Source organism: Festucalex cinctus, chromosome 20 (assembly GCF_051991245.1).
Source record: "Festucalex cinctus isolate MCC-2025b chromosome 20, RoL_Fcin_1.0, whole genome shotgun sequence".
NCBI lineage: Eukaryota > Metazoa > Chordata > Actinopteri > Syngnathiformes > Syngnathidae > Festucalex > Festucalex cinctus.
Genome location: NC_135430.1, coordinates 14,345,822 through 14,372,458, shown reverse-complemented (window position 1 = coordinate 14,372,458; position 26,637 = coordinate 14,345,822). Strand labels below are relative to the sequence as shown.

The window sequence follows — 26,637 nt, the reverse complement described above, 5'->3', positions numbered from 1 at the left end:
GAAGAATGTTTTCCAGACCGCATTGATGGTTTAAGTGAAAATCCTACAGCAATTTTCAGTGTTCTTTCTTTGTTTTATTTAATGGGCTTTTTGTACGTAATTCATTATTTAGTGCTGGCCTTTGTTTGTTTAAAATAAATGAATAAATAAATAAATAAATAAATCAATAAATAAATAAATAAATAAATAAATAAATATATATTTTTTTAGAATAAAGTTGAGTACTACAAAAAAAAAAATGGGACAAAACATCCCAAAAACAAAGTACCAGTGGTACCGCTACTTACGAAATCAATTGGTTCTGGAAGAAAGTTCTTAACTCATTCACTACCAAAAACATATTTATACGTTTTTTTTTTTTTAGGTTTTTGTATGCTAGAGGTTTTGTATGAAGGCTTTGATGCAGTTTCTGACCTGAAGCGGTTGCTTAAAGCGATGGTACTTATTACACACAAAAAAAAAAAAACGGCCAGCAGGTGGCAGCAAAGTATAAGAGATCAACCAGGTACATGTTGAAACAAGCTCTTTTTCCCAGTATTTTCAACAGGTTTGTGAATAATGATGAAACTTAGCTAAATCTAATGCTAATTGCTACAAAACATAAAAACAATAATATACCGTTCTTTTTTTTTTTCCTGTTGAAAGAAGAGACGCATTTTTCTTTTGGTAGATCCATGTTTGGATAGCAATAGAACATGAAAATGGCTGGGAGTGAATGAGTTAAGTAGAAAATTTTGCAAGTAGCGACGCATTTTCCATGTAAATGCCCTAATCCGTTCCAAGCCTTCCAAAATTCAGACATCAATGTTTTATAAACCATAAAAAAGCATCAAAACATGTCACCAATACATGGTACAATAAGATTATTGCACAATAAATGAGAGTTGTGCATAATGTAAAAAACAAAGAATAGAGTAAATAATAAAAAGGATGGTCATTTACCTTTTTAACTGCTGTCCTCTTCGTTTATTGCCCTCTTTGGTTCATGTTCTCTCTATGTTTTTGCCTGGTGTTTTGTAAAGAACTGATCCAATGTTTGTTTGTTTTTTAACAATCTTGTTTTTTTTGTTGTTTTTTTTAGTTATTGCTCACTCACTCACGCTTACATCATGTAAGCCGCACATCATCTCCAGAAGGCAAGTGACGGTTCCGCCCCTCCACCTGGAGCCCTTGTTTTTTTGTTTTTTTTTAACAATCCTTCGAAAATGTCCAAGGCAAACATCATCATAGTGAGTTTTTTGCACAAATTTGTCGGCCGTTAGTTAATACATTTACGTAAAATGACGAGGACGCTACATAAGACACATTCTATTCTGTATCTATGGTCACATACGGTACAGGTCCCTCTTAGCCAATGGGATGCCAGGAAGATGCCAGTCATAGCCAATGGCAGCATCTTCAACATATTTCGCAACAAGAGGCAATATTTTCCTATTGAGGAGTTTCGTAACTTGAAAATTTCATATGAAGGGACGTTCGTAAGTAGAGGAACCACTGTATATCAAAAAAGTGAACTTTAGAAAGGAATGACTTGCGTCAAATATGCTGCAGGCCTTTGCCCACATGAAACTCGAAAAATATTGAGCGGAAAATGCCATAGATGTCTTAATAATAGGTTTGTCCAGAACTATGAGGTTTCCTCTATTTGTCAATGTCACGACTTGCTGAGTTTGAGCTCAGAATAGACAGCAGCTGTACCAACCTCTGGTTTCTCTGGCAGGGTTTACTGGCGCAGGGATTAGTGAAACGGCACTGGCCAAACACAAACTGATGGTCCATGAAACCCATACAGCGAGCCACACAGGCACTTGGATACGTGCGGCCGTTGGAAGCGCACACAGGGACGAAGTGGTCTGGGCAGTTACATGGAAGACCTGAGGAAAGAAGCTAGTTAGCCTTGATTGGAAACTGTAGACTGGCTAAATGCTATTATCAGATTAGCTACTTCAATGACAATTAGGCAGTATATGTGCACATGGGCTAGCAGTTAGCTAGCTGCCTGACAACTCTGACGTTCGGGGTTTGAATTTCGTCTCTGGCCTTCCTGTGAGGAGTTAGCATGTTCTCCCTTTCCAAAAACATGTTAGCTTAATGGTTGTTTGGCTATTTGTGCCCTGAATATGGTTAGCAACAAGCAAATAAGCACTTTTGAAAATGGATGGATTAAGTCACAAGAATGGATAAATCTAAGGTTTGCTGAGGTTATTCGCATTCTAAAATTACGCATCGGCAAAATGTTATCATAGCTGTCTGAATAGATCATTTCAAGCCAGGCTTGGTTTGTTTTCCCAGATGCAAGTGTATTTACAGAATTGAGGGATAACTGTTGACCACAACGGGATGGTGGACAGAAGGCAAACATTTTTCTAGATGAGAACATTTTTGTTTTAGTATTTTTAGGACAGAATATCAACATTATGATACATCGTCGATACCGTCCCTCATCCAAGAATGTGACGATGAACACAAATTTGTTTTTGATGTGATTTTGGACTGTCTTTCTGTATGCACACTGAAGACAGCTGAAAGTATGTTGGTCAAAAAGGGACAAAAGGCCTGTTGGCAAAGCTTTTCAACATAAAACTCTTGATGAGTTACTGCATTTTCATTAAACGTATCTTCATCTGTTGCAGTGAGTGACAATTTGTAATCATGACTGTCTTGTGTAGTCTACAATGAACTGTGAATTATGGGGAAGACCTGATATCGATCTCATGTCAGCGCTTTGGACAGAAGAACTGGCTCGACATCAACCAAACTATGTTTATGATTGTGCGGGATATTAGAATACCTGATGTAAACCTACGCAAGCAGATGAAGAACAAACAAACTCCACAGAGAAATCTTGCACACAGATTCAAGCCTCAATACCTTCCTTGCTTTCTCTGTTGATTAAACTTTGTGCGGGTATTAAACAGATTTCTTTATGATAAATGATACTGAGGAAGACGATGACATGCAGATGTAGAACATTATGTACGGCAGGATAAATGTATGATTAAACATCTAGACACCCTCTCACACAAGCACATACCGGTAAAATGTAGGCGGTCGTCATCTGAGCTCTCAATGTTGAGACATTCTCTGTCAGAGCAGATGGGGTGGCCGGCGAAGCAGAAGCAGGTGTCACAGTCTAACCTATAAGATACCCCGTGATCTGGTGAAGACAGAAACAACACACAGATACCATGAAAAATTATAGAGCACGTGATGATGCTTACAATGGTGAACACAATGGAACATGATAAAATGACGACGCTGTGACATCAAAAACAAGTGAACCCTGATACAAGACAGGAAAGCAAACAACTTTCATTTAAAGCAAACATAAAACAATGGCTGTCATATAATAACTAAATCCAAAAACGGTAACCACAAACGTGCCGCAGACATTCTCTAAAAAACAACAACTTGGTTTTACCATGACAGTAGCACATTATTTTTAGAGCATATAAAAGAACAACTACTGGTAAACTGTCTCAATTCCCAACAACAAACACCCCTTGGCATCAGTTATTTCTGCTTAACTCATTTGCTCCCAATAATGTATAAATATGGTTTTTTTTTAATGTTCCCAAAGACGTATTTATACGGGTTTTTTTTTGTTTTGTTTTTTTATGCTAGATCATACAGAAGGCTTTGATGCAGCCTCTCAACTGCAAAGAACGGTTGCAGAAATGGTAGTTATTACACAAACGGCCAGCAGGTGGCAGCAGAGCAAAGGAGATCAACCAGGGCCATCTAGAAAAAAAAGCTAAATTACTTACAATTTTAAATAGATTTGTGAAAACTGATGAAACTTAGCTCTCTTCTAATGCTAATTGCTGCAAAATGGAAACAGATAGAAACATACTTTTTTTCCTGATGAAAGAAGAGACTTTAATCTTTCTTTTGCTTTTATAGCAATACAACACAATATTCTGTGGGCCTTGCAAAATCAGTCAAAATCCAGTAAAACAGCCGGGAGCGAACGGGATTGCTTCTGTGAAAATGGCTGGGAGTGAATGAGTTAAAAGTATGTCTAGAATTCAGAATACAGAATCTAGAAAGTGGAGCATTCAGTAGTATTTGTATATGTCCCCTAAGGCAAACTCTTGATATTGAAAAAAATAAAAATAAATTACCCCCACAAAAGATCATTGAGCAGTACTTACTCATCTTCTGCCCTCCAACAATGCAAGCCTTGTTAGTGTCCACGCAAGGCATCTCCACGCAGTTCTCCAGGCGCCCGCTGGCACCACAAGTGCAGACCTCGTAGCACCCGGCCGGGCCGGTGCGAGTCGGCACTTGTAAGCGAGCGTCCTGCTGCACCAGAAAGTCTGAAGCTTCGCCCAGTTTGCACCCTGGAAGCGGACAACAAACTCATCAATACGACGTTCCGGTGATTGTGTTCAGCGTTGGCGTGAATGTGGACCCACCTGGCACGCAGAGAAATGGCTGACAGTTGAGTTCATCAAGGCAACCCTTCCTGTTGACCTGGCATAAGTGGTTGCTTGGGCAAGGGTTAGGGTTGCATGGATGGATGACTTCTTCAACGATGCTGTTTCCCAGAGTACTTGGGGCTGATGGAGTAAACAAACAAGCTAATGATCGCGCAGTACTCAACATTTAAATGAATTTTTTTTCCTTTGGCATTTCAGATCAGATCAACAACTGTTTGTTTGGCTTTTTTTTTCTATACTATTTCACTCACTGAGGTATCTGTGGAGGGGAATGCAGCGTTCGGGGTCATCAATGGGCGACAGGAGCTCACATATCCTCTCAGGAGTTTGTCCCTCGTGGAAACGTTTTCTGTCCCCACACTGGGTCAGGATTTCCACACAATCCGATCTAAACCCAACAAAAAAATATGGTCAAGTGAAAATGTCAAATGTAAGTACGTACAGTAAATGTGTGTTGTAAAATTACAGAAAAGTCCACAAGATTTTTTTTTTTTGATACCGATGCATATTTTTGCTGATTAATCGGCCCATTCATTAAAAAAAACAAAATTATATATATATATATATATATATATATATATATATATATATATATATACATATATATACATACATATATATATATTTATTTATTTTTATTTATTTTTTTTAAGTAAAAAGTAAAGTAAAAGTGGGATTTCTATATTGCACAGTATTAATCGATTAATCGACGGGTAATCGATTATCAAATTGATTGACAACTATGTGTTTTTAATACACTAATGCAAAATTAAAATTAATCTGATTAGTCAACTAATCAATTGAATAATTGATAGATTAATCGATTCTAAAAACAGTCGATAGTAACAGCACTAGAATTATTCATGATGCACAAATTGGCTTATTCTGTTTAACTGTTTATGCTATTTTTTTTTTTTTTTTTAAATAAAGTACAGTATAACGTGATATTTTCTTATTAAAACTTGTCAAAATGTCTTGTGCTTTTTTTTTGGAACGGATTATTGGCATTTCCATTCATTTCAATGGCAAAAGCTGTTTTGAAGAAAGAGTGACATTCGAGACGAATTGCCCGTGGGGGTGGGGGTTGGGCCGTAAGTGCTAAAAAAAAATAAAAAATAAAATAAAAATACAAATAAAAAAGAAAAAAGAAAATCACGTCTTATTGTGGTCATCAATCATTCACCCCCAGTAAAAATCTATATTGACGTCTATTTACGTCAATGGCAGTAAATGAGTTAATTTTACTGTACACAACCCTAAAAAAAAGTTTGGACACAACATTTGAATCCAACAAACTACTTGTAAAAGACAGTAACCGACTTACTTGCATATGACGCTCCCTCTGGACTTGCTATGACAGGGTTTGATCTGCAGAGAGCAAGCAACTGCCTTCCACATATCCGGCAGACACTTCCTGATGTCCAGCACTGGAATGTTCATAAAAGGCATCTTGATTGTTCCATTGGACCACAGCTTGATGTCATTCATAGCTCCCTGGTCTGACTGCATGTTACAGCTGCGAAACAGCTCCGTCGGCCTGTGGACAGAGATAATAGGAGGCGTCCGTCGGTCTCAACAGAGTGAGCTAATTGGTGCTTCAAAGCAGGAGTAGCTTCTATTTAGACATTTTGGGTGTGTTCCGTCAAGCTTTGTTTATCTTGAGCAACCGTTTGCGCATTTGTGTGTTGACATGCATCGTGAACTTAATTGAAAAGAAATATACTCCAGTTTCCCGTTTAACCGGGGGACAGCAATCTTCTAATTTGGCAATTATGAAAAAGCCAATTACTGGTCAAATGTGTTCTTGTGCTAGTGAGTCTCACCTATTGTTGAAGTTGGTGCAATAGGAGAGATCCTTGCACCCCAACTGGCAGGGCTCTCTGACATCAGCCAGGCAGTTGATCAGTTCCGTCTCCACTGGGTTGTACTCGCACAGCTGGTCAAAGTCTTGCCATGTCTGGCTACCCCAGTTTGTGCTAATTTCTTGACACATGTCCCTGTCACAGCAAAGAGAAGGGAATTAAAACAAGGGAAGTGACACATGTTCCAGCCTTGTCCATAAAAGTATGACTTAGACTTAAACACCTCATTTATTTTGCTGCTACTTATCCTCTTTTTGCCCTGAGAAATTGATTGTCTCATTCTCATTTTTAAAATACAATGTAACTGACCAAATATGATTAACGGTAATTATTTGATGCCCTTTGTACGCAGGAAAACGGTTAGATGCCAACAATCATTAATATAAACAGCAATACCGGAAGCTTTTAAATATAACCAATTCGGTTAGCTGGTGGCTTAGCTAGCTAAGCTAGCGCTTTGGCTGGCTTCACAAATGAAAGCCAGCCAAAGCGCTAGTGTCTAAAGAGCTTGTCAACCAAGTCGTTCGCCACAATAAAAATGAAGAGTTACTAGAAAAGCTAAAACTTAGCCTAGCTTATTCTATTTAATCTTGTATTCTCTCTGTCTGCTACACTAGCTATGTGGCTAGCAGCTAGCTTCACAACTGGAGGGAAAAGTATTTGTAGAACTTAATCAACTCATTTGCCACAAAAAAAGAAAAAACTAATAAACAATAAAAGGAGATGTAATTTACTAGATATGCAAAAGGTTATCTTAACTTATTCTGTATTTTCTCTCAGTCTAGCTAAGCTATCTATATGGCTAGCTTCACAAATGGAGGAAAAAGACTGTTTGTAAAAGTTCAACCAAGTCATTCGCCAAATGAGGGCAATGTAGTTACTAGATAAGCTAAATAGTGTGCATTTTTCCTCAGTCTGGATACCTTGTGGCCCAATGTTGCCTCTCACAGGTTAAATTGGGTCCAATTGCTGACTCCTGGTATAAGAGTGATTGTCAGGAGATGTGTGTGTGTCGTGTACTGTGTCAATCCAGTTTTTAATTGTGACTTCAGATCATCGAAAATATACTAAAACCGAAAATGTTCATGCAAGTCAGCGTTTGACAATATTGTCATACAGTTGTCGCTATTTTTGGATCAAACAACATATTATAAAACCTTTAGGCAATCGACTCCCCAAGTGGAGAACAGCTTGTTTGTTTGTTAGCCATTAACTGCCTGCCATTACTACTGTTGGAATTATGCAACAGAGTCTGGTAAACATTAAGCAAATCGCAATATTAAGAAGAGCACAGGAGCAATTGTAGACATTAAATGTTTCAAGGTTGAAACAGTTTAATACGAAACGCGCATTATATAGTGAGAAGGCTGTGGTACCTGCAGAGTGAGGTGTTGGCCTTGGAGCAGCAGTGCAGTTTGGCGCAATCCATTTTGGCAGGATGTGGGACTTCTTTTTCAGTTGGGGACGGGGGATGGGCACTTCCCAGAAAGCACTGCCACATGGGATCTTGGGGGAGAGGCTGGGAACCGCACTCGTCAATCAAGCCCTCCATGATCTCATGCTCTGTGCTCAAGGTACGGAGGATTCGCCGGCAAGCCGCTTGGCAGTGGGGCGCCTCTGCTCGGTCACAGCAGTACAGACCTGGATTTGAGGGGATTGATTAGCTGCACAGTCACAATAAATTCATTCGGATGAAATAAAAGTCGGAACTTACTGTCTATAGGGCTGCGTATTGGGTAGGACTTGGTGAAATTGCTGACGCAGCTGAGCAGCTGAGCACTGTGGCTCTGACAGTACTCTTTGACGGCGTTGATTTGAGACACGGTGGGGGTCGAGTCTGTCCTGAAGATGGCCTGACAGTACTCCCTACAGGTGGTGTGACGCCCCGCATAGCTGCAACACGTGGAGCCCACTGGAGGGCCACAGGCAAACACAATGCATCGGCACATTTTCAAAATAGGTCATTTGAGTGACATTGAGCGAAAATTGAAAAGAAAAACTACACTTTTTTCTACAACAGTGACTTTGATACTAATATTTTTTGTTTAGTGACACTCCGTCAAATTAGGTTTAACGTTACAAAGGCTTTGATCATTCACGTCAGCCTTAAAAACGTTTTAGTTCATCAGTTTGCGTCATGTTTCATTGTAATTCGCAGCTCTAGTTAGGGCCCGAGCAGCTACCTCAGCGAGGTTAAATAAACTTGAGTTGAGTTGAGTAATTACATACACCGGCAGCCCATTGAAAAGAGATACAATGCTGCCATCTGCTGGCCATAGTTAGTGGGTATTTTTGAGTTCACAACTCATTGAGCCGGCTGCGCTGCACTTGGACGTTGCACTGACCGCTGATATATTAAAAAAATAAAGAAATAAAAGTAGTTGATGTCATTTAACGATTATGGTGGCATACATCATGATTTTATTAAACGTTTTTGGCAGTCAAAGAGTTAATAATGTTGGACTCGAGCCCTATTGTTAGTAGTGTAGTAAACTTACTTTCATTTTTGGTGATACAGCTGTGTAGAGGATTCTGGAAGAAAAAAAAATATTGTTTATATGTGCCGAAAGTTTCAGGTGTCAATATAGATGAAAAAAATCTAATAAAATAAATTCTGAGTAAGTTAACTCATTCACTCCCAGCCATTTTCACAGAAGCAATCCCGTTCGCTCCTGGCTGTTTTACTGAATTTTGGCTGATTTTGCCCACAGAAAATTGTGTTCAATTGCTATAAAAGCAACATATCAAAAGAAAGATTAAAGTCTCTTCTTTCATCAGGAAAAAAAAGTATGTTTCTATCTGTTTCCGGTTTGCAGCAATTAGCATTAGAAGAGAACTAAGTTTCATCAGTTTTCATAAATCTATTTAAAATTGTAAGTAATTGAGCTTTTTTCCTACATGGCCCTGGTTGATCTCCTTTGCTCTGCTGCCACCTGCTGGCCGTTTGTGTAATAACTACCATTTCTGCAACCGTTCTTTGCAGTTGAGAGGCTGCATCAAAGCCTTCTGTATGCTCTAGCATAAAAAAAACAAAACAAAAACAAAAACGTATAAATACGTCTTTGGGACACTTAAAACATTAAAAAAAACATATTTACACGTTATTGGGAGCAAATGAGTTAAGAAAGCACTCAAGCCCACCCCATTATGTGACTTTTATTTTTAAGTTGCTGACTTTCGCATACATTTTGTGTCAAATTACCTCTGTGACTTTTTTGCATACTTTTGTTAGGTCATTTTTGGATGATGCCTGTAAAATAAACCAAAAGCAGAAAGACAGGATAACATTGTATCTCGAAAACAAAGTTAAGACACGATTTATTTACAGTTCGACATACCTGTCTGCATTCCCTGCGGCACTCAGATGAGATAGCGAGCTCACAGCAACCAAGCCCTGCCCAGCTGTCTGACTTTCTCGAGACTCCTTTAGACCAATCAAAATACTTGGATCAAACCCCCAATTTTTTTTTTTTAGGGAAAAAAAAGTGGCAAAAGAATCTAAATATTGGCTCGACAATTTCTCTTCAATGCATTCTTACCTGGAAGTGTCGAGTTGATGCAAACCCAAAGCTCATTCTACAGAAAATACAAATAATAATAGCGTTGTAAAGTCATACAATAGAATGTTTTACCCGAGCTTAACACAGTTTGTCCATTGTGATGGACCACTTTAAGTTGTTGAAGGACATCTGATGTGTTGTGGCATGTGGTATTGCATTAGAGTCATCCGGAGCTTGTATAAACAGACTTAAGAATCATTCTTCTTCCTTGAGTCATGACCTACATCACCACCCATACTGTCGCCCTCATCAATCACGTTCCGGTTAAATGCTAAACATAAACTAATCTGTGCTAGCCAGGCAGCTCTGCTTACCTTAATGGCTTTGACATGTTTTTTTTTTTCTCTAGTGAACTCATCCAAAAATCAATTGATTGTTTTTTTGGTCATACTCACCATTGATTCTGGACAATAACTTGGCAACCTCTGCAGGAGATGCTTCAATCGAGACTCACTCTTTATAGTGGCGAGCTGCAGGAAAAGAAGAGTAATAAAAATATAATGTTTTCAAATGGCTTTATACGGATTGTGGCACAGAATTAGCATTAGCATCCAATCCAGGATAGCTTACTGTTTAGCTGTGCCACTTTCGAGAAAATAACTGGTAATATTCCACCCGCCATTGCATGAGCTGTCATGACAAATCTCTTAAAACACTTCGAATGAAAAAGACAGCTGTGTATATCAGCACAAGACACCTCATGAATGGCTCAGGAGAATTTTATTTGACAGTTTCCTTTACATAAACTGAAGGAATGGAAGTAAAGGACGTATAGTACACAAAGCATGTTTGTTATGAGATACACCATCGTGTGTTGCTTTTCTGCCTCACTAGAAGTGAAACACAATACCTAATATTTGGTTGTTGTTGTTGTTGTTTTTTTTTTTTAAACATTACTAGCTCTATAAAGTTCAAAAACCTATGTATATATCTAGCTCGCTAACTTTTTTGTAGATACCTCAATAGATACATATTGAGCTAGCTAGCTAGCTTGCTAGATACCTAGCTAGATCCCCAGCTAGCTGTTTTAAAATTTTACTTAAGCCACATTAATGTAAATCAACAGATGTGGAAAATAGTTAGCCCACAGATAAATTCATTTAATCATCAGTTTTGAATCCATGACAGCAGTGCACACATGGTGTTATGTGAAATATACAATGGAAAAGCTTGGAAGTATGCACGCACTGCCAAGTGTGATGTAAGTTTCACACCATCACATCATTTTGGGCATAAGCTAGTTCCTCTCCAGGAAGAGTAGTTATTAGAAATGACATGGAAATCAAACACCGCCTGTGGTGATAACGAATAGATAGGGGGGGGGGGGGGATGCTAGAAAATGATAATGTGATAATCATGTGTCACCCTTGTCGCTTTTTGAAAACATCTCAAAATGGCTGTTTTGATTTGGAAGTACATCTGACTGTCTGTAGCAGAAAATAGAAAATAGCCAAAAGGAAGAGGTGTGTTTTCTGTATTCAGAACATGTTTTAGCTATCACATTCTGCCGTCACAACACAGCAAATGTCCCCAAAAGCTAAAACAATGGCTGTATTTGGGCATTCATATAAGTTGAAAAAAACACTATTGCACTGATTTAAGACTACTTTTACAACAAAGGAAAAACAAAAACACCAAGCAGCACAGCGATGCCCTAGTTTATTATTAAAAACAGTGAACCAAGACGCCATTTCACTGAGGTACATTTCAAGACTGATGACTTATTTCATTATAGTGAATACTGACCCAGACACAGCGAACAGTGCATGTCTTAGGGGAGAAAAAAAATATTGAGACGATAATGCGACGTGCCATCAAAGGCTGGCAATCAGCAGGTTTTCATTTTCATCAAGTCAAAAAGAGTTGAGTCTGATGAGTTATTCCCTGTTCTTTTATTTGTTTCCAGCTAAATCAGACTCACTTGTTTCGGGGGCCTTTTAAACAAGACAATACTTGACAATACAAAGAGTAGATTTTAATACAGCACAATGTTTTTTCCCCAATTTCATTTCTTAGAGAAGTCTTCATTTGCATGTCAGACAGACAGTATTATTATAGTTATTCACAAATAGTTGATGAATGTTTCTTTCTAAAGTGGCCATTCGCTAGCTTAAAAAAACTATCAATAGTGCAGTCAGCCTCCGAGTAGACTTTCCTTCTCTAGAAGTTCAGTGTGTTGACAAACAGCCAAACTCAAACTGGTACTGAACAAGCTAGCTAGCTAGCTAGCTAAGGTTCAGTCCTAGTTTCAGCGAAACAGGAACCAAATTAGGATAAGCCCTTTGATTCATTCATTAGTGTAATTATGTTCTAAAAATAGCTAAAAGGGTGTAACCAGGCTAAAGGGATCTTTCATTTGATGTAAAATAGAACTGTTGATTAGAATGTGTGCCTGCCTGGCACGATGCCCCCCACCAGAACACACGACTACCCACACCACACCACTCCAACATTTTGAGGTGGCTGCACTTGTAAAAGACCATCGTCCCTCGTTCTTCATCTTTTTGATCCTCATCTATTTCTTCCTCCGTTTCCTCTTTTGTGGTGTTGGTTAAAACATGCAAGGAAAAACCTCCTCAACACTTCCACTCCAAGCACATGAATTGAACTCGGCCTGTTTGCTGGTTGCGTAAAAAAAAAAAAAAAAAAAAAAAAGCTTTCTTTGCGCTTCATTTCATCATGTCCTGTTTTGTTTGTTTTGTTAAGGAGGTCACGGTGGCGGATTCCGAATGGGACATTGTGTCACCTGCTCCTAATTGAAGCAGGGTGAGGGAGAACTTTTACTCTGTACTTCAAAGACTAAAAATGCACACACAAAAACAACTTTACACCACCACCCCTCCCCTTCAAAAGTTTCTATTCATGGGCCAACAAACGGGCTGAGGAATGGATTAGAGTGTGTGCGTGTGCTGCGCGCGGGTTCATACCTGATCACAAGCTTCTTTGCAAGGGGAGAACTCAGCGGCATGGTGGCAACAGGAGGGATCTGAAAGCAGAAACACAGATTTACTAGGGATAGACCGATAATTGGCCAGTCTGATATTCAATCAATCAATCAAACTTTATTTATATAGCACCTTTCAGACATACAAATGCAACTCAAAGTGCTGAACAAATAAAACATCCATAATACAATAAAAAGAAAAAGCCATCCCTCCCCCCCATATCCCCATGATCGTACCCACAGACGCACACGCTAACCACAACATGGCGGGGCACAGAAGAACCCTGTGAGGAAAGGCACCCAGGAGGAGTTCAGCCAAATAACGATATTGGGCAAATATAGGTATTTTTTAAAAATCTGATGGCAGAGAAAATGTAAATCTAAAACCATTTTAAACGCAGGAAACTATTTATTTAAAAAATTCAGTTTACTTTATAAAGATGCTACTGACCCTGGGAACCTTCTGAACCTTTTCTTTTTGTTCAACATTCAAACAAAGAAATGTGAAAGGTCAAAATTTCTGTTATTTTTAAATTTTGGAAAGAAAAATTACTGTAGAAAACTATGGAGCTCTGGTATTTATTTGTTTAAGTTTCCATTTAACCTTTTAAGACGTATTGATAACCTTGGGAACTCCCTGAACATTTTGATAGACCTTTTGGCTGTCTATTGTCTAAGATAAATAAATAAAAATCTACATTTTGAAAAGTCTGAAAAAATTTTCAATAAACATGCTGCAAGTCATTACAACAAAGTCAAGATTGGCATTTGTATTTAAAAGTTTTTTTTTTTTTGTTTTTTTTACCCCCACTCCCTTTTTTTCTTTCGAACCGAAAACGATTATCGGCTCCAAATATCATTTATTGGCCTCCTTGCCTATTTAGTATCGGCCTGAAAAAAACAAAAAAAAACATATCAATCCATCTCTAAACATTTACAATAAGAACATACTGACAATATAAAGCATTTCAGAGAGATTTTGGCCAAAACGGTGAATAAAAGAAGTTTTCAGTGAATACTGGAGATGTTGCACTGAAAACTGTTGTAGCTCAATAAAAAAAATTAAAAATACAGATGTTTTCCCAAAACCAAACGTCATAATTTTGATTACAATGTTGCGTTTTCAAAATAACTATTATATATAAACGGTGTATGTATAATTGCCTGACAGCTTGTTTTTAACATGTCACCCATTGCAGGACACCCGACATTTCAACACTGCGTTCATGTCATCTCTATAAAAAAAGAAAACAGAAAAAAAAACCTATTGACTCTCAAAATGCGAGAAACAAACACACAGAAGCAAGAGAGGGCGTGTTTTGTGGCAAGAGAGGTCCAAACCGCAGCACGGCCCAGGGTTCCAGTAAATGTCTTGGCTCCATTTGCTGCGGACAAACTTCAGCCGCCTGCTCTATGTGGCCAAACACTTTAACGCAGTAGTGATGTTGGACTCGACTTGACTCTTGCGCAGTTCCTCATGTTGACAGGTGAAACGCTACTAACAGACCAATTGACAAAATGAACCACCTGGGGTGTTTAGACTTTTTATATCACAATATGCTTTTCCATATAAGGTCTTTTATTTCCAAGTTCTAGCCGCCATCATTTGTTAGCGCCAAACCTTTTGTTACTGACCAATTGTGGCGGGCATTAAAAGACATAAAAGAAAGTGAGTGTACTTGACAGGCAAGACATTGGGAGAAAGAAACCATCACACCCACTTATCAGTGTGTCTACGTGGATGGATAAGCACACTTGTGGGTCCATTTATATTTGTTGGAGAGAGGGGAAAAATACTGTTGGTGTGTCCTCAGCTGCTTGACACGGGGGGATTCTGGATTCCATCAGCAGGTCCGGGCGTCTTTGATGCTATAAGGAGGAGCAGACTTCCACTGTATGTGATTTGTGTGTACAGTGTGTGATTTAGAGCGAAGGAGCACAGTGCCCATTCTAAACGGGCCTCTTTCAGAATTGGCTCGAAAGATGCTGGCCGCTGTTTCAAAGATAACGTTTGTACAATAAAAATGTGGTCAGAGGAGTTGTAGAGAGTGCTCAAAATAAATCTGATAACTCACGGTAAAAACTGTGACCATGTGACGTCACACCAGGTTGATTGTGGATCAAAAAAAGAAAAAAAGAAAAAGCTACTCCCAGCCATTTTAACACAAGCAATCCCGACTGTTTTACTGGATTTTGACTGATTTTGCAAGGCCCACAGAATATTGTGTTGTATTGCGATAAAAACATAGAACCAAAAAAGAGTGAAAGAAAGATTAAAGTCTCTTCTTTCATCAGGGAAAAAAAGTATGTTTCTATCTGTTTCCGTTCTGCAGCAATTAGCATTAGAAGAGAGCTAAGTTTCATCAGTTTTCACAAATCTATTTAAAATTGTAAGTAATTGAGCTTTTTTCAACATGGCCCTGGTTGATCTCCTTTGCTCTGCTGCCTCCTGCTGGCCGTTTGTGTAATAACTACCAATTCTTCAACCGTCCTATGCTGTTGAGAGGTTGCATCAAAGCCTTCTGTATGCTCTAGCATAAAAAAAAACAAAAAAACAAAAAAAACGTATAAATACGTCTTTGGGACACTTAAGACATTTAAAAAACGTATTTACACGTTATTGGGAGCAAATGAGTTACTAATGAAGGTAAAAAGACGAACTGTCTTTACCTGAAAGGTTTAACCCTCGTGTTATGTGGTGGGTCAAAATGACCCATTTGAAAGTTCAAGTAAACGTTGAAAGTATTAAGTCAGGATAGACTTCTTCTCTATAGACATTTTTTTGTTAAAGCATTTTTTTGACTTAAAAAAAAACCCTCTGAAGCGTTATATGGGAGAGGAAATATTAATTGAAATTGTTTTAAAGAGAGATTTTTAAGAAATGTTTGTCACAACTTTTTTTTGATAATTAAGCAAAACTCGGGTCAAAAAGACCCATTGCTGTTACTGATGAAAAGAAAAAAAAGAATCTCAAGAATGCAAATGCAGTCTTGGCTAATTAGTTAGTTAATCTGATACTTTTGGATAATTACACATGACCTCGGGTCAAAATGACCCATGATGTTATTACTTATCCAGAGAAACAAATGTAACACACAGGTTGAAATTAATTCTTGTGACTAATTAGCAAACACACAAAAAAGTTTTTGACACTTTAGATGATTAAAAAGCCTCCGGGTCATTTTGACCCAGAAACATTATTGCTGTTCCTAAGAAATTAACATAATGCAGTGGTTAAAATGAAGTATTGAGTTTGGATTATACACATTTCTGACACATCTGGATGACTAAACATACCCCGGGTCAAAGTGACCCCCTTTTTTCTTTTTTTCTTTTTTTTTTTTACTTTGCGTTAATGTAGATTAGTTGAGTAAGGCAAAAGTAAAACTTGTGATTCGGATGAAATTAAAATGTGAGGTTTTAAGGTACTACATGTTGTACGTCTAAAGTATATTTTTCAGAAATGTTACACATTAATTTATTTCATATTTGTCACACAAAACCACTTATGCTACTGTAAACGAATGTATTGACTCAGCACAGTTTGTGAGTTGAACAACTTCTGCTCTTTCAGTAACCCCAATTTCCGTCGGTGCCGTTTCTGAAACAAAATACGTTTTGGAGACCACAAACCGAGAGGACATAACTGCTCGTTCAAACAATGGCAAGTGACAATTATTGGATGATGGAGGCCATTCAATCATGTAAAATATGAGGCCTCTTGCTCGCTGCTAATGAGCACTGGCCCCATTTTAGAGTTCAGCATATAAGAACAAGTACTCCCCTTCAGCGACAGTTACATTCAGAAGGTCAAACTCTCACGGTAATGCCAACATTCATTTCAAATAAAACTAGTAACGCGTGAACTCTTATTGCTAACATCCATTTGCACAAAACAAAACTGCGTGGGGGGCCGAATCAACAACGACAGAAGATTTCACTCACAAGGAAAAAGCGACTTGGTTGCCATAAATCAACAATGTCTTTAAATTTCAGCATGAGAGTCACATTAAGATTATCTTTCGGCAACTGCTGCACAAATTGAGTTGAAGTGAGGACAAGCCAAACCACGATCTGCATGTTATGGTCTCTAAAATCACATCGAATTTAAACCGTATGTGACAAGTGATAGCAAATCCAAAATATGAATATCGATGAAACCAACATCAACGTTCACACAATACTGCCAGCAGCACCAGAGAGGCTATCCTAACATTCTGCTTCCTGCATTCCTAAGATCCGCAGCAGACTCTCGGGGGGGGAAGATTTTAATGGATGGGGGTCCAAGGTCACTTCCTGTGCATTGATTAATTATGAATGAATGGCCATAAGGAGATGGATATTATCTGGTCAACAGTTGTGGGTAACTGGGCGCAGAGTGCGGGTGCAGTTGTGGTGCAATATTTTGCGCTATTAGCGGACGCAGCGCATTCTTAGTGAATATACCCCCTTGTGTTGTAAAAGCGGATTAAATCATCCTCAATTCGGCAAACATCTTGAATGTTGTATGGAACATGGATTGATTTGTTACAAACATCACACATGGAGCTAGGATACAAGCCACATGTCTCAGTTTTTCATGTGGACTTTAAGACGATTGTGGAACTTGCTCAACACAGCAGCCACTCAGAAAGTATCTATGTATTAGGGGTGTGCTCAAAAAATCGATACGGCAATATATCGTTGCGAGCCTCATTACAATATATGTATCGATACGCAGGCGTCAGAATCGATAATTAGAGATAGACCGATATGTTTTTTTCAGGGCCGATACCGATGCCGATTATTAGTCGTCAATGACGCCGATAACCGATATTTGGAGCCGATATTAATTTTCACTATAAAGGGAAAATATTGGCATCAAAATTTGGAAAAAATACAAACTCCAGTTCTTTTTTTTATTTTAAAGTATATACTTATTGAGCAACTTTTAGGGTTAGTAAAATATTGGATTTTTTTTTTTTTTTTTTTTTTTAAATCTTAGTCAATAGACATCTTTGTTTTTAAAATCTAACAAGTCCCAGGATCTCCCTGGTGCAGTGGCATGTTTTCAAAAGTTAAATAAAAACAAACAATTTTTTTTTACACTAAACAAAGTATTTCAATAAATTTGAAGTATTTTATTTATTTTTTAAATTATCTTAGTTTTAATTTCAAACAAAAACAGATGGTGCAGAGAGTTCCCAGGGTCAGCAGCGCCTCTGAAAATTTAAATTGAAAAAAAAACAAAAACAAAAAAAAAAAACATTTAAATTAGTTCCTTGAAGTTTTTTGTTTGTTTTTTTGTTTTTAAATGGATCTATTATCGGCCATATGATTCTTCAAAATGGCCGATGCCGATATTCGTCGAAATGCTTAATATCGGTGCCGATAATCGTCCCAGCCGATTATCGGTCTATCCCTAGTTATAAAATGCAAGAAAAATAATGTCATATATCAGGATACGTATCGCCTTGAAGATCAAGTATTGGGATACATATGTATCGCGATACGTATCGTATCGTGACCCTGTATCGTGATACGTATCGTATCGTGGGTTTGGCGGCAATACCCAGCCCTACTATGTATTGATAATTATCTATGCAAATTGCTGCTTGCTTGAAAATGCTTCCTTCTGTTTTGCTTCCTTTTTCAATCAATTGAAAGGACTATACATTTCTTTTTCTAACTATGTGACTGCTATGTAAGCTTCGTGATACATCTTCGAATCTATTATTTCTCCCACCCTCTCACCAGACATGAGCTCATAGCCACAGCAAGGTGTATCGCAGGATAGAGAAGTAGTTGGGGAAAGGAAAAGAAGAGCTGAGGAGGGCAGCCACGGGGCATAGAATCAAGTTTTCTGTTTACTGTAACAACAGGCATCCAGAGTCAAGATTGATGTGCCACATATCACACCACCATGAATACGAGTCATCCTCTGACCACAGCCCATTCGTGCCACAGCATTACGTCAGTACTGCAGCAAAATAACCATCGATGACATGAAGCAATAGCTTTAAAACTGTGAAGATACAAAATATTATTCACAAAATTAACTGCTCTGTCAGTGTTGCTGCTTTTTTTTTTGTGGCCGAATTTCACATCCATTATCTCCTCAATAACAAAAACTTCAAAACAGATTACATTCTCGGTGGTTCTGTTTGGATCTGGACTCCAGTGAGTAACAACTAGTCAAGTCCAAGGCCAACCAGCTGTAGACAGTTAAAGATCAATAGAAAAGAAAGACTTGTCCGCAATAACAAGAGAATGGCATGTTTTCTATGAGAACAGCTGCTTGAAGATGCTGCGATAATATGTGATAATATGATAACAGCGTTTACAGGAAATTAGTAGAAGATACAATTATATCCAAACATTCGTTTTATAAAAGGTTTATGTTCAGATGATGCTACAACAGTGCTGCCAATTGTTTTGACTGATGACTTACTGTATGCAATTGCAGGCATAACACACGCGGGCATTTCCTTTGTTCTAGAATTATAGGAAATATAACAGTGGCAATCCGAAAACAATTTTCCATTTGCATGGTCCAAACCAAAGCTGCCATGAAAATGAACGGCCCACATTTTGAAAAAAATCTGTTCTCAGTTAAAAAAAAAAAAAAAAAAAAGGCCTCGTGTCAATGGCTAATGTAACATGTAAACTCCTAAAATGTGAATTTTGAAAAACATTTTTCTGTAATTACCATGGTTCACCAGCAACTTTGGTATCGTGTCTGATTTAAATCAAAATAAAAAGAATGCTGAGCCACTGTTAGCAGCACAAAAACAAAAGTCCCTTTATTTCCTTGTGTCTATAATTGATGCCAATTAGGGGTCAGAATCTTTGCCTGTCTCACAATTCAATTCCGATTTTTGGCTCTGCGATTCGATTTTGAACTGATTTTCGTTAGTGAACGATTTTTGATTCAAAATGATTTATTTAACAATGATTTATGCTTCAATTTATAGATGTGCAAAGAATCGTCATAATCTACTCCAGTCTGACTCGCTAACGCTAATTAGCGCGCTACTTGCGGCACTTTTATCACTCAAAAGAACGGATATTCATATAAAACGCTTCAGGAATGTATGCAGAGAAGCATGTTAACGTTATTCACCAACATTTACTCTTCCTATGCTGCAAAAATAAAACGTAAAAATATATATAGCTAAGTCCGTTAATTTGACCAGAAAAAATTGGTTCTGCCTCAAAACTAAAATTTATTAGGGATAGACCGATTATCGGCCGGGCCGATTATCGGTGCCGATATTTGACTTGTTGACAAATATCGGCATCGGCCATTTTACGAATTTGAAGGGCAATAAAGCTGGAATCAAGTTATGTCATTAAATAATTTAAAAAAAAAATGTTTAGAAATTATGTTGAAATTTTGGAAAACTTTATTTACCGTAGAAAACTATTTAGTTATTTATTTATTTGCTTGCTTAGTTTTGAATTAACACATGCTTAACATATGCTGATGACCCTGGAAGTTCCCTACATTTTCTACAATTTCTGTTAAAATTTTTAATTAAACAAAACTGTCTATTGTTTATATGTTTTAAAATTAAAAAGGTTTATTTTATTTTATTTACACAATTATTTGCTCTTTTACTGCAAATGATATAGGCTTGTAATATCGGTTATCGGTCTCCTTGACGACGAATAATCGGTATCGGCATCGGCCCTGAAAAAAACGTATCGGTCTATCACTAAAATTTATCATTTCAAAGCCATGTTTGTGGCATGCTCCAATTGATTAAATTCCAATGGAGTCAATTAAAAAAAAAGAAAAAAAAAAAAGAAAAAAAGAGGTTTGGGGTCACTTTAAAAAGGAGAAAAAGTTTTACGGAATTAAAGCAAAGCGGAGCTGACGGTGATTGGAGATGGCAACAGGGGCGACGAACTAGCCGCTGTTCAATTTGTTCTTAAGAATATACATAGCAAACAATTGTAGGGGCAATTACAGTATGACATAATAACATGATGTGGTTACTATATGGTACATGGTTTTCACATAACGGCCCTCTGAGGGAAACCATAAATGCTATGTGTCCCAAATAAGTTTGACACACCAACTTAAATATACGTGGAGAAAATGCAGAATCAACAAAAGCAAAAATAAATAATATATTTTTAAGAAACAAAACAAACAGGTGCAGGCGATGTTTACAGTCACATTACATTGGTCAAGTGCAGTATATCTTTTACTGGCGTGTTTATTTTTCCACCATCTTGGACTTTAGCTTTTGCTAAAAGCTAACGCATCCATTTTCTATACGTCCTCATTCGGTTCAAACGTAACCCAGGAATACACCTTGGACTGTTTGCCTGTCAATCACACGGCACATACAACCAACCATTCATACATTCACAGGTGTGAGCATACAGAGAAAACCACCACAAGCACAGGGAGAACATGCAAACTCCTCACAGGAGGGGAGCACGAGCAGAGATTGGAACCTCTCGCCTGGGAGGCAGACGTGCTAACCGCTAGGTCACCGTACTGCGCAAAAACAACATTTCATACTCAATTCAACAATCACTAAACTGAACGACGGGGGCCAAGAAACTCCACTTTAATCTAATGTTCTGAAAACTATCATTTTGTTTGCGGGATCGGTGCCCGTTCCTGATTACAGTGGACACGGAAAAGAAAAAAGGGCAGCCGTTCACGTCTGCGCTCCTTCCCCGCTTTTCCACCTCCTTCTCCGCCCCTTCTGCTTTGAGGAGTCAAATTGGTTCCAGATGCATTCTCTCACGGCTTGCCTCCACAACAAAATCACAACATGAAAGACATGACTGAGAAAAATTTCCGCCAAACTCAATCGGGACAAAAATGCAAGGAATTTTTGACGTAAAATGAGGAAGAGTGGCGACATGTGATCGCCTTTTGCAAAACTTGTTGATTATGTTACCATATTGTGATGTTAATTGTACCTTTTAGACCTCGTGGCGAGCTTCTGGACCTTCTTTTGCCTATTCCTCGGCCCCCTCTACATCGTAGACAATGTGCACCCCAAATGAGGATCTAAGAGCTGCTTTTTCTTTCATGTTTCGTGCAGATGTGTGAATGAAAAAAAAAAAAAGAGATTCAAAGTGATAGCCAGAGCAAATCCACATCCTTAACCCATGTGGACTTGCACTTCAAAGACCTACATGTTCTAATAATGTCGATGGGATGTTTGATTTCAAACTAGCATGCCGTTTTGAATCAAATGGCAACACACCTTCCCAAATGGCCGCAAATGTGCCAGCCATTGTAATGAATTAGGTTACAGCCCCAATCCACAGCTCAGTGTTTGTCTGTGTTGACAAGTACCAGATAATTAGCCTTGTAAAATACTTAAAAGGGTAGAATAGTCGGCAATTAAATTCAATTAGATAGTCATATATTTTTTTTATTTTGTTGACACTGGTATAAATTACAAAATGACACATTTTAAGGGGGTAATGCAGTGATGGAAAGGTTATTGAATTGAATTTTAATCTTTTTTTTTTATCCACTAAGTGGTTATGAAAGCTCCTTTCACTTTCTTCACAAGCCAGTTGTGCATAACTGTATGTGAGCTATTATGCAAACACGGGTAAAAATACTCTTCAACATAATGTAATAGAGCAGTCATGTGAATCTCAAACTGTGGTTACGACCAACAGGACAATGAAATCACTTGAATTACATTTTCAAACTGTGCATAATGTCTCAATGTCTTCAACTTTTTTTCTTGAGGCCACTGGGATGCAGTTGTATGTAATTTTAAATACAATAAATTTTCATCACAATTTTCTGCCGATCCTGATTTTTTTTTTCATAACCAACATCAGATACCTTCAATGTTCCAGTCTTGTTCTATTGTAAAACATCGAACAATACATGTGAAACAATAAAAACAGGTAGTTTTAACTGCACATGAAGCATTTCTCTTAAATCATAATAATAATAATAATAATAATAAAGCCAATTTGTCATCTCACACCAGAAGAGGGACAGTGGCTGACTTTTTCCTCTGTGGAGGGAGATGAGATGCTGTGGACAAAATCGGTTTTATTTTAAGGAATTGTCAATCGCCGATTCAGGAAAAATTAGGAAATTCGGGCTAATTTATTTATTTATTTATTCATTCATTTATTTATTTTACAATTTCACTTACATGTGATACATTGGAAATGAGTCTTTACGTAATTTTATTTTCTCACATTTTACACATAATGTTAACATTCAAACTGTGCATTATATCATACTATTTTTGGGGAATATTTGGGTAAATAAAAACGACATTTTCCCTATTAAACACAATATATATATTTTTTTTTAACAGAATAACAATGATATTAAAAATACTCTTTAGAAATAAAACATAACTTTTGCATGTGCCATACTGTATTTTAATATTTGTTATGTTGGAGAATATTGCTTATTATCAATAGTGTGTCAAATCTATTCTCTTTGAAATCGAACCTACTACTACTTGCTTCTAAATGCATTCTTAGAATAACATGTAACGCTCAGTTTTGGAGCTCAAACTACAACACCGGTTATGTCATGACGTCGTGAATTCTTCCAGTGTCGCGCCATAATCCAACATTAGCTATTTAAACGGTTCCGTTATTTCAGACTCGAGTCTCCCGAGAAGTTCTTAGAAACTTTTATAGAAACAAAAGTACTCTTCTATTCAACAAAATATGCTAGTCAGTCACCATTAATCCATACTCTTGAGATGAAATTTGATTGTAATAGCTAAAGCGAGGACATAACATACCGAACGGGCCAACAGGATGTCAGCTGTCACGAAATGCACAACAAACTTTGGAAAAAGAAGTTAACACTCGAGATGTATACATCTTTTCCCCCGCTTCGCTTCTGAATGTCAGGAAATAGGCGGAGAATGGGAATAAGTTGACAAATGACTTTTGTCGAGTTGTGCAGCACAAGTCATAAACGAGAACTCACCCTGAGCTTGGATCGGCGGGAGGTAAAAGTTTGCGGCGAAGAGGAAGCCGATTATCTGGCGACACACACGCATCTTATTGAAATCCTAAAGTGCATCGTGGACGAGAAGACATGGAGAACGCTGAAGATGTGACATGATGGGCCATGGAAGCTCTCTTTCGCTCGCTTGCTCTCCCTCTCGGACAGCCTTGCTCCCCCCACTGCGCCCCTCTCTCTCTTTTTGGGACATGCGCAGAAGAAAGTTTGGGCCACCCCGTTTCAGATATGGGGAAATATTTATTTTTATGTCAACCTTTAAAACAAATATGTCTTAAATTACCATTCGTAATGGACAGAGTAAGTCGAGTAGAAGTACAAAAACTGTAAATAAAATAAAATAAATAAACAAACTGATAAATGTAGAATACGTGCTATGTTAAAAAAAAATTATAATAAAAATGCAGACTGACATTTACTTACAGAAAAATAATCATCAGCAGTATATTACTTTCTGAAGTGAAAGATTACTGTCAGCCCCCCCCCCCCAAAAAAAAAAAAAATCACAGTATCACAGTATTCAAACTATAGCTCTAAACTTTACTTTTTTGGGGAATATTTGAGTAAATAAAACCAACATTTTCCCTATTAAACACAATATATATATTTTTAACAGAATAAATAATATTGGGTACATTAAGAAACATTACCATTTTAAGTAAATAAGTAAATAAATAAATAAATAAATAAATAAATAAATAAATAAGTCATTAATAAATAAATAAATAAATAAATAAATAAATAAATAAATAAATAAATAAATGTTAACCTTCTTCTGTTGTATTCTTAGTAAGTCACAGTGTCCCGTCACTGGTGAACTATTTTTAGAACAGACTTGAGGGCTACTCATGTTGTTCTTGGGGCTAACTAGTACAGGCTGGCGCCTACACACATATACATTTTTTTAAGCATTCCAACATAAAGTAAACGACATTTAAAATAAAACATGAACAGTAGAGTTGGCACTAGTTGGTCATTATTTTGTTCAAGAATTAGTGGTTTAGAGATCTTTTTTTTTTCTTTTTTTTTTTTCTTTTTTAATTCAAAATTACCCAAATCCTCCAAATTTGAGCCACTCAAATTTCTACTTTAAGCAAGTATTCTGATTTCTGGAGTCTTCCATGAAAGTAGATTATCTTTTGTGTTGAATTACAAAAAAAACATTGGCAAACATCTTGCTTTACTTTATGATCAAGATTTTTTGCCTGTTTTTTAACATGTTATGGACCAAACTAGTAATTGACATTGCAGTAGTTGTGGCAGTTTGACAACGCAAATTCATCATCTACGTCGGAGACTTGATGACATTTTATATATTAAAAGTAATTGATGCAATCTTCATGCTAAGATTGTTTGCCATGTTTATTTACAAATCTATTGCTATAATCTGAGCAAACAAACATTCGGATAATCCCAATATCATGATAGTGGACTGAATAGAAGACAATATTTAAGAGAGAAAGCGAGGTGGGGGGCCCGGCCTTCCAAGTGTGTCGCCTCATTGTCCCTCTTAATGCCCATGTCGGCTGAGCCGAGGGGCTTTTTTGTGCCACAGCAGGGAAATCTGTGTCCAATAAGACATCCCCTTTTGTAATGGGTCAAAGGTCGGCGTGAGGAGGATGTCAAGGGCTGGAGTCAGCACATTGGCGCCGTGTGAGGAGACTACATCATGTCAACAAGCATGAATAGTGAGAGGCCCGGGAAAATCGCTCATAGAGATGTCCGAAATCTGTGTGGGACTGATTGATTGAAAAAAAAAATATCAAGCGTATCCGTCACAAATTTTTCTGCAAATGATTAAAAATAGCTTCACCGCTAAAACCTGTTGAAGAGAGAGTCTCTTTGTTTGCTCTTGAATGTACAATACAAATCCTGAAGCCAGTTGCACCATCGCTCCCTTTCATAAAGGTTGATTGTCCTGGCAGATGTGCTCGGACAATATCATCGATTCAGTGTTGTTTTGTTTCTCCATTAGGCCTGTTGCTTAATCCACTAATGACATTTTACAATGATAAATATTAGCTTAGATAGGAATAAAATACAATATTTGCATCACAATTTAGCACAAATATCGCACTATATAGGGGTGTCAAACTCATTTTTATTATTATCTTATTGCAGACTGAGTAATCTGACATTTCTCAACAATTAGCCCAAAATTTTCTTAATTTTATCTTGACAAGTTCCTGAATTAGCATCGACCTAAAAATAGTTTGCTAGATTTGTTAAAATTATTGTTGTTCCGATACCGTTTTTTGGCTCCCGATACCGATACCCAGCTTTGCCGTATCGGCCGATACCGATACCATACCGATACTTAAGGTTTTTTTTCCCTCAACATGAAAAAGCTGTCCTGCTATTGGTTCAGAGCATTCAAGGGCCAATAGGATATCTTAGATCGGCATGCAGTGAACATGTCACATATGAATACGAATACGAATGTTGTGCACAAGCAAGACACAAGATGCTGCATCCAAAATCCTATATTTGCGTTGGAATTAATGGTATCGGCATGTTACTTGTGAGTAGTCACCGATACCGATACCAATGTTTTAATGCAGTATCGGCCCCGCTGCCGATACCAGTATCGGTATCGGAACAACACTCGTTAAAATACACGACGCTAAACTTGAATGTTGCCAGTGTGCAGCTGAAAGTCCTTCATGAGTTCAAACTGGCATTTTGTCACATCCTGGCTAGTAAAGGCTTGCTTGAGCAACGGAAACGTTACTCACAAGCTTTTCATGACAGACGCGGCATCTGACATGTTCCCATTCCTACATTGCAGCATTTTTTTATTTTTTTTGTTTATGTTCCACAGGCAGCAATTAATGGCCTTTCAGCATCTGTCAGAATG

General features: G+C 37.6%; 1 protein-coding gene across 5 annotated transcripts in view; it reads right to left on the bottom strand.

Annotated features, from left to right (window-relative positions):
* Positions 1-26,637, bottom strand: part of reck (reversion-inducing-cysteine-rich protein with kazal motifs) — a 93,155-nt gene that overhangs the window by 6,350 nt on the left and 60,168 nt on the right. For 4 of the 5 annotated variants that reach the window (XM_077508794.1, XM_077508793.1, XM_077508795.1 and 1 more), the window contains 15 exons: positions 12,792-12,853; positions 10,260-10,334; positions 9,844-9,880; positions 9,643-9,728; positions 9,507-9,554; positions 8,803-8,836; positions 8,019-8,216; positions 7,681-7,945; positions 6,266-6,439; positions 5,767-5,979; positions 4,694-4,830; positions 4,419-4,562; positions 4,155-4,343; positions 3,035-3,157; positions 1,703-1,874 (listed from right to left, as the gene is read on the bottom strand). In XM_077508794.1, coding sequence (XP_077364920.1) covers positions 1,703-1,874; positions 3,035-3,157; positions 4,155-4,343; positions 4,419-4,562; positions 4,694-4,830; positions 5,767-5,979; positions 6,266-6,439; positions 7,681-7,945; positions 8,019-8,216; positions 8,803-8,836; positions 9,507-9,554; positions 9,643-9,728; positions 9,844-9,880; positions 10,260-10,334; positions 12,792-12,853 — 1,957 coding nt within the window. Of the gene's footprint in view, positions 1-1,702; positions 1,875-3,034; positions 3,158-4,154; positions 4,344-4,418; positions 4,563-4,693; positions 4,831-5,766; positions 5,980-6,265; positions 6,440-7,680; positions 7,946-8,018; positions 8,217-8,802; positions 8,837-9,506; positions 9,555-9,642; positions 9,729-9,843; positions 9,881-10,259; positions 10,335-12,791; positions 12,854-23,744; positions 23,938-26,637 lie in introns of those variants that run through there. The other variant, XM_077508796.1, reaches the window with a different exon arrangement.